Raw genomic sequence first — 7,385 nt, 5'->3', positions numbered from 1 at the left:
ATATATATATATATATATATATTTTATTATCAATTACCTTTATAATATTCTTCAAAAGAACTTATCGCACGTGTCATGCATGATTGTTTTGTGGTAACTAATAGTTTCACATTCACTCTACATTGTATTGAATATCTTCCTACTTTGATTTTCGTTTGGCGTCTAGTTTTCATCGATTCGCACGAATCAGCCGCAATATCGAAATAAATCTTGAATGATGAATTGACTGTGAATTAAAATACGAAAATTACAATGAATTTCGATATATAATAATTTATCATCTCGCTTGGATTAACCAAAAAATTAAGAAAAAAATAATAAAAAAAAGAATGTATACCATTTTCTTTTCCTCGGACTTTTAAAAGTACTTCTATAGATCCTTCTGGTTTTAATAAAATTGTCTCTGGATAGCAATGAGCCGATGCGTTACGCACGTAGCGACAAAACAGAGGTGCAAATTTTAATGGATTCGATATACGAACTACTCGCTGTGAATTTTCACCGACATAAAGTTCTCCGAAATAAAGTATATCTGGTTGGAAGAATAAACGTGCAACTTCCGTTTCTCCATGAAGACAAAGCCTTACGATGTCGTTGAGATCAGAATCAATGCTCGGTTCCGAAGACGAAGACGAAGAATTATCGTGCATAGGCATTGGCACATATTCTGTTAAAATATAGGCGCTATATTTTGTATTTAGTTTTTAATATTTAACTTAAATATACATAAAATAACTAACGTTTGTGATTATCAGTAGTTTGTAAGTCTTCGTTTAGCTCTTCTCGCACACTTTCCACATCTTCTACACTTATTTATGATAAAACTAATTATTTCATATTTTAAATATATTACAAAGCAAATGGAAAACGGAAAATATGCATAACATAGAAAATATAACACACTCAATATGTGTTTCGTTTCTGTAACGTGTACTCTGACTATTCTTAAAAATGCCATAAAATCTTTCTCTTGTTTCGAACTTTTTTCCGTTGTTTTTCGCCATTCAATTAAACTGTCTATCGGTGTAAATCTGAAATTACATTTTTTATTAAATAATTTCCCATTGTAAATTAATATATTTAGATATAATATATAGATACAATAGACACAATAAATAAATAAATATAGATATAAATATATATACATATATAAAAAAAGAAACATAAGTTTCGATATAAAAATATTCATTTGAAAACAGCGAAAATATTAATATCATCTACTAATGAATAAATATAAAATCTAAAAGAAATATTTAAAAAAACATTATGCTATTATGAAATTATTTGAAAATAATAAAATATGCATTATAAAATATATTTAACTTACCCTACTTCAAAAATAATACCTTCAAATGGTCCAATACGACCTTGAGTCGGTCGAATTTCAAAAACACTATATACAGGATATTTTTTACGATCAATATTCTAAAAAACATAAAAAATTATATAAAATTATTTTAAAAATTATATTAAAGATACAGCAACAAAATTATAAATATAGCTATTATTTATCTTAATATAATATACATTAATAAAGAAATAATTTACTTAATTATACGAATAATGAAAAAATAAATTTAATATAAAATAATAAAAAAAAATAATAATTAATATTTTAAATTTTCATTGAAAAATAAAAATAGTTAAAAAAAATGAACATTTACCCGCACACATACAAATTCATTATCAATTTCACCTAATACGACATAACTCGCTACTTGAGAAGAAATATTTCGAACGACAAAAGAATCATATTTTCGAGTATTAGCAACTGTTTTTGCAAAATCGATCAATGTGAAATCTCCAGTCGTATTTGGATGATAAATTATTAATCGCGGTATGATTATTTTGATATTAAAAGGAACACGTATATTCGGAACTGATTTGATCCTGAAAAAAACAAATGTTGTTTGTTGTAACAATTTTTGTTAATTGTATTAAATAATTTTCCATACATTATACTTGATTAGAAAGAAATATAAAATATTTATCAAATTGTAATAACTATATCAAATATAGCGAACATCTCCATTATATGCAATTCTCTGCTAATATACTAATATTCGCTTGTTAAAAAAACAGTAAATATATACTTATATATAACAAATATATTTAATCGGTATTTTTTTCCAAGTTTTTCAAAAATGCATTATTTTATAGCAATGTTGTATTTAAGATTATGATAAAAGATGATGATAAAACTTACCAAAATTCACTGACGAATGTTCCTTCATTTATACCAATTATTTCAACAGTAAGCTGAATTGGTTTGTTAGGTCGGACAATTCCACGCATAGGCTTTACCGTTATTTCTAATTCATTAATACCAAGATCAATTGAAAATCTATTAATATTAATTAATAATGTTAATAAACTAATATAAATATAAAAAAGAATATATATATATATATATATAATTATTAATAAAAAGATATAAATTTAAATAAAAAAGTAAACTAAAAATGTAAAATAATATTTATTATTATAATATAATAATATTGTTATATAAAATTTCTAAATGAATTGGTATTAAAGAAACATCTGGAAATGTTTGGAGAATCCAACCAATTTATTTTAATATTTAGAATTGATATCAAAGATAGATTAATCAAAAAATTCCATATGTTTTTTAACATCTGATATGAAATGAAAATAAAAAACAATATAACATGAATGATAAATATGATAAACAAAACAAAAGATTTAAACAAAATAAAAGATTTAATACCTAGTACTTTTACCACCTTCGTTCTTGAGAGTTATTATTTTAATACCAGAAGAATGGCCAATGTCAACGATTCCAAAATCGATTGATTTCGGTTCAATACTAATACCTTCGACTAATAATTTACAAATAACACGATAATCAAGAATTTCTCCATTAATCTCAATCGGAATCACTACGTGTAACAAAGATGGTCGCTTAAAGGAATACGTTACCATTGTTCGTATGCTAAATCCCGGATTCAATATTATTCCTTTACTCAAACTTTCAATTTGAAAAGACTGAAAAGAAAATCGTAAGAATGAAAAATAAAAATTATTTTCATTATTAAATTATAAAATATAATTATAACGAATAATAGTATTTCATTGATTAAATTTTTAAAGTTTCGTTTATATTATGTTAATTTTTTAAATATTAATTCTAAATTATTCAATGATATAATGATACTTATTAAAAGAAAAAAATTTTTAATAAATAAAAATTAAAAAATATTTTCATAATTATTTTCGATTTCTTTAAGTTTTTTAATTTTCTTAAATTATTGTAGAAAAATAATTATGTTATCGCTTATCATTGAAATTTAAATATCGTTATAATTAAATAAAATTTGTTTCTATAGAAACATAATATAGAAAATATAGAAAATTCTATAAAAAAGTTAATATAATTTATTGATGGCATATATGTTTGTTAGCGATGGAGTATTTTAAAAGAAATTAAAAGCAGATAGATCGACAGTATTTCATTTTCGACTAATTTATAACAAGAATTGAATAGAATTTTTAAAAAATTATATGTTTTCTAATAAATAAATTTAGATAATATCTGGCCATTCGAAATGATACAAATATCGGATGTTAAATATCCGTTGTATATATATGTGCATCACATATTATTTAAAAAATTTGGAATCTTTAAGTATGATAGCTTATCTAAGGTCATATCATTTGCTAAAAAACAGAAGTAACTAAGAATCCTGAAGGATCTAACTATAGAGTGTGGAAGAGAAAAATGTCTTTTGATAAAAGAATTGTGATTTATCATTTTTATGCTAAAATTATTAAGAGATAAATAAACTAGAAAAAAAAAACAAAATTTTTAAATTTTATTATTAAACACGTGTTAAAATTTTATTTTTTAATTATTTTTTTAATTTTTAAGAAAATTTAATAAAATTTTATTTTTTTAAACAATTGAAAACAATAAATATATAATTTTAACTTACTATTGATTTGGTTTGATAAATTCTAATAAAAGCCGATTTTTTGCCTGTATTCTTAATAGTGATAGATTGATGACATGTAATTCCTTCACTGGCTTCTTTGAATTGAATAAATTTGGGATAGATACGAACTTCATCATGTTCAACGATTTCATTAATTGTGCTTGAAACATGTTGGACTTCGATACCTTCTTGTATGAATACAATTGATTTATTGGGCTAAAAAATTATATAGTATTTCTTCAAAATAAAATAAAGATCAAAAATAAAATATTGTGTTTTTGATTTGATATTTTAGTTATTAATTAAAAATTATATAATTAAAAATTAATAACAATCTCCGGACGAAAGCAAACTTTTCTACAATTATTCTATGAATAAATATAGAGCAATTCAAAGAATAAATGACTTGTCAGTTTACAAAGAAAATAATTAAAATTAATATTACTTACACAATTTTTTAATTTTCCAATATCTATAGGTGCATTAAAAGCCATTTTATGATTAATAAAAAAATCTCCACTATATAATTAATATAATTAATAGAATGAAACATAACCCTATCTTTTGTAACAACAAAATGAGAATAAATTCAAATTAAGTCTTTTGTTTGACTTCATAATATGTAATTATATAAATATATATAAATGTTATATAAATATAAATTAATTATTATATATATAAAACAAATAAAAATTTGTTAATTATCTTAATATTATTTCATTCAATGTCTATTTGATATAGATATATTAATAAAATTTTTATTCAATTAGAAATTAATATATAATAAATATTTCAAATAAAATATATCTAATGAGATCATAACGAGTTTGATAAATTCTTATTGATTATTTATTTTGTTAAAAATGATTACTGAAAGCAAACTGAATTTTTTAATAATATTGAAAAAAATACATTGTCTAATCACTATCATGAAGAATAAAAAACAGAAATCCGATCAATATATACTTAAATAATACTTACTTATAATAATTCATAGGAACATTACAACAAAATTAATTTCTGAAAATAAACATAAGAATTTCATTGTAATGAGATATATTGTAAAATCGAGAACTTCGAATTATCTATTTTTTATTTTATATTTTATTTTTTATTAAAGATTAAAATAGATTAAAACACATTATAATTTTGAAAAAAAAACGATGAAAATATGTTTAATTAATATTTTGTATCATACATGTTATCATCAAAAGGCAATAAAAGGAAATAATGAGAAAAAGACAGAAATACGATAAAAATTTGCAAAAAAGTACTACCTCCAAAGTGATGCAACAAATAATAAAAAAAGAATAAAGATATGATAAGAATTAATCTTCAATGCCATCTTTCGAGACATATCTTTAATAATAAGATAAAATAGAATAAGAATTAAAAATTAACGTCATCTTTGGAGAATTTTGAAGAAATATTTTGAAAATATTTTACTAAAGATAGCGCTGATAGTTAATTATTACTCTATTTCTATTCTTCTTCTACTACTTGTTATCCTTTTCATATTTATATTTCATTTACATCACTCTGAAAATATTGTTGATTTTTAAATTTTTTCTATTTCTGTTCTTTTTTCACCATTTCCTCTCCTTATTTATATTTATTTTTAGTAAAAGTGAAATATGAGAATTGAATATATTTTCATTTTTTCTTTTTCAAAATTATGGTATATTTTATTTTTTAATGTAAACTATATAAATACCATGTTTTTAGTTTTTCTCTATGATTCTATATTATGTAAAGCATGCAATATTAAACTCTTTAAACAAAATTATATATTGATATAATTATGTTGATATATAAAATTGATTTTCAAATATTTTTAAAAATTATATTTTTAATGGAAAATATTGTATTCATATTACTATTTATCCATCATTTTGCATCATGTAATTTATTATAGAGTTAAAAATTTTAAAAAATTTGATAATAACAAATATTTATTGTTTTTTATCAAGAAATATAAAGTAAATAAAATATATAAAAAAAATTAGTAAATTTATTTATCATCAATCAATTTATTTATAATTTATAAGAATGTAAGCATATATATATATATATATACATATAAATTAATTTTACATGAAAATTTTACATGAAAATTTATTTTATCTTAACAAAGTTGATGTACCAGGTATATAAATTTGTACTTGACGATCTGACAACTTATATATATATTTTGATATTTGCGGCCAATTATATTTTATTCTAATATTATCTATTCTCCAATTAATTATTAGATTTCCAGATATATCGTTAGAATATCCTGTTTTAAGAGGTTCAATTTTAATGAATAAATGAGCAATATATTTAAGAGTTTGTGCGAATATATTAGAAAAAGAATTTTTCAATTCATCTTTATAAATATGTGTTACAATACAAAGTTGAACTGTATTATACTGTTCAATCAATGATCTTAAATATCTTACATAATACATAGCTTCTCTCAAATTAGTTCCGAAATTAAAAATATGATTTAAATCATCCATTATAATAAGTACAGATTCATTATTTTGCATCATTTTTTCACATTCATTTTTAATAATTATAAATACATCATTAATTATACAATTTTTTGTTGGTTCATATATATATTCCATATTACATGCAATCATTTTTATTGGTTCTATAATTGTAATCTTATCTTTTTCTTTTAATAATGTAAGATTATAACCAAATTTCATACCCATGTTATGATAATGATTCATTGTATTATGGAAAAGAACAAAACATATTCCATAATTATTTTTTAATGCATTAAATATAACAGAGTTTAACAAAAAGTTTGCATTACTATCGTGCTGTTCTTCTATTAAAATTAATTTTCCATTCATATTTACTTTATCAATACCAAGTATGTTAGACACTGAATCCATTATTATATAATTAACACTAAAAATTATATTTTTAAAAAATTTATAAATTTATATTGTAAAATAAATATAATTTTATTAAAAATAATACTGATTGTTTATTGTTACCTAAAATCTAGGTTATCTAGGCTACATTAAAATCTTAGGTTAGAACCATTTACTATGTAAATGATTTAATATATTATCAAATTACTGCGATTAATGGCGCGTTTTTTAAAAATGTTTTAATTAATAACATTTTTAATTATAATTTAAAATAAATTTATTTTCATATGATAAGAAATAAACAGATATAAAATATAAATATAAATTTTAATATTTAACATATTTATTGATACGATATTAAGCTTATTAAATAAAAATAATAATAATTTAGATATTAATTATTAATATTTTAATAAACAAGTTTATAATTTTAAACATTCTAATATTATTTATAAAAAATATAACACGACAATTATAAAAAATAAAATATTATAATATATTTTCACATAACTTTCTAAATATAAGTGAATTTTACACTAATATTATATTTGTAATATTATAT

General features: G+C 20.5%; 2 protein-coding genes across 3 annotated transcripts in view; both read right to left on the bottom strand.

Annotated features, from left to right (window-relative positions):
* LOC102674507 (cilia- and flagella-associated protein 47-like) overlaps positions 1–2,295 on the bottom strand; it is a 16,297-nt gene extending 14,002 nt beyond the window's left edge. The window contains exons 1-7 of the mRNA XM_006624797.2: positions 2,207–2,295; positions 1,665–1,890; positions 1,328–1,425; positions 904–1,031; positions 741–803; positions 338–667; positions 38–226 (exon numbers count right to left, since the gene is read on the bottom strand). Of these exons, the coding sequence (XP_006624860.2) occupies positions 38–226; positions 338–667; positions 741–803; positions 904–1,031; positions 1,328–1,425; positions 1,665–1,890; positions 2,207–2,295 (1,123 nt within the window). The remainder of the gene's footprint in view (positions 1–37; positions 227–337; positions 668–740; positions 804–903; positions 1,032–1,327; positions 1,426–1,664; positions 1,891–2,206) is intronic.
* On the bottom strand, positions 1,328–6,559 carry LOC116186666. 2 transcript variants are annotated; one of them, XM_031514720.1, is made up of 4 exons: positions 6,078–6,559; positions 3,954–4,169; positions 2,941–3,006; positions 1,328–1,425 (listed from the first exon to the last, which is right to left on the bottom strand). In XM_031514720.1, the coding sequence occupies exons 1-3, from the start codon at positions 6,485–6,487 to the stop codon at positions 2,985–2,987; spliced, it is 648 nt and encodes a 215-aa protein (XP_031370580.1). In that variant the 5' UTR covers positions 6,488–6,559; the 3' UTR covers positions 1,328–1,425; positions 2,941–2,984. The 2 variants fall into 2 exon arrangements, with proteins under 2 accessions (XP_031370580.1, XP_031370579.1); XM_031514719.1 differs by lacking the exon at positions 1,328–1,425 and adding an exon at positions 2,210–2,344.
* Between the last annotated feature and the right edge of the window lie 826 nt (positions 6,560–7,385).

This window comes from Apis dorsata, unplaced genomic scaffold (assembly GCF_000469605.1).
Source record: "Apis dorsata unplaced genomic scaffold, Apis dorsata 1.3 scaffold_1125, whole genome shotgun sequence".
Classification (NCBI taxonomy): Eukaryota; Metazoa; Arthropoda; class Insecta; order Hymenoptera; family Apidae; genus Apis; species Apis dorsata.
The sequence above is the reverse complement of the archived record's forward strand: the minus strand, read 5'-3'. Positions and strand labels throughout refer to the sequence as shown.

Bases quoted from the DNA above. Each gene is read 5' to 3' on its own strand.
- LOC116186666 (XM_031514720.1), bottom strand. From the start codon at position 6,487: ATGATGCAAAATAATGAATCTGTACTTATTATAATGGATGATTTAAAT. The intron at 4,170-6,077 runs ATAAAATAAATT...ATAATTTTTTAG, and splicing joins GGTACATCAACTTTGTTAAG to CCCAATAAATCAATTGTATT. The intron at 3,007-3,953 runs GTAAGTTAAAAT...TTTTCTTTTCAG, and splicing joins TTTATCAAACCAAATCAATA to TCTTTTCAAATTGAAAGTTT.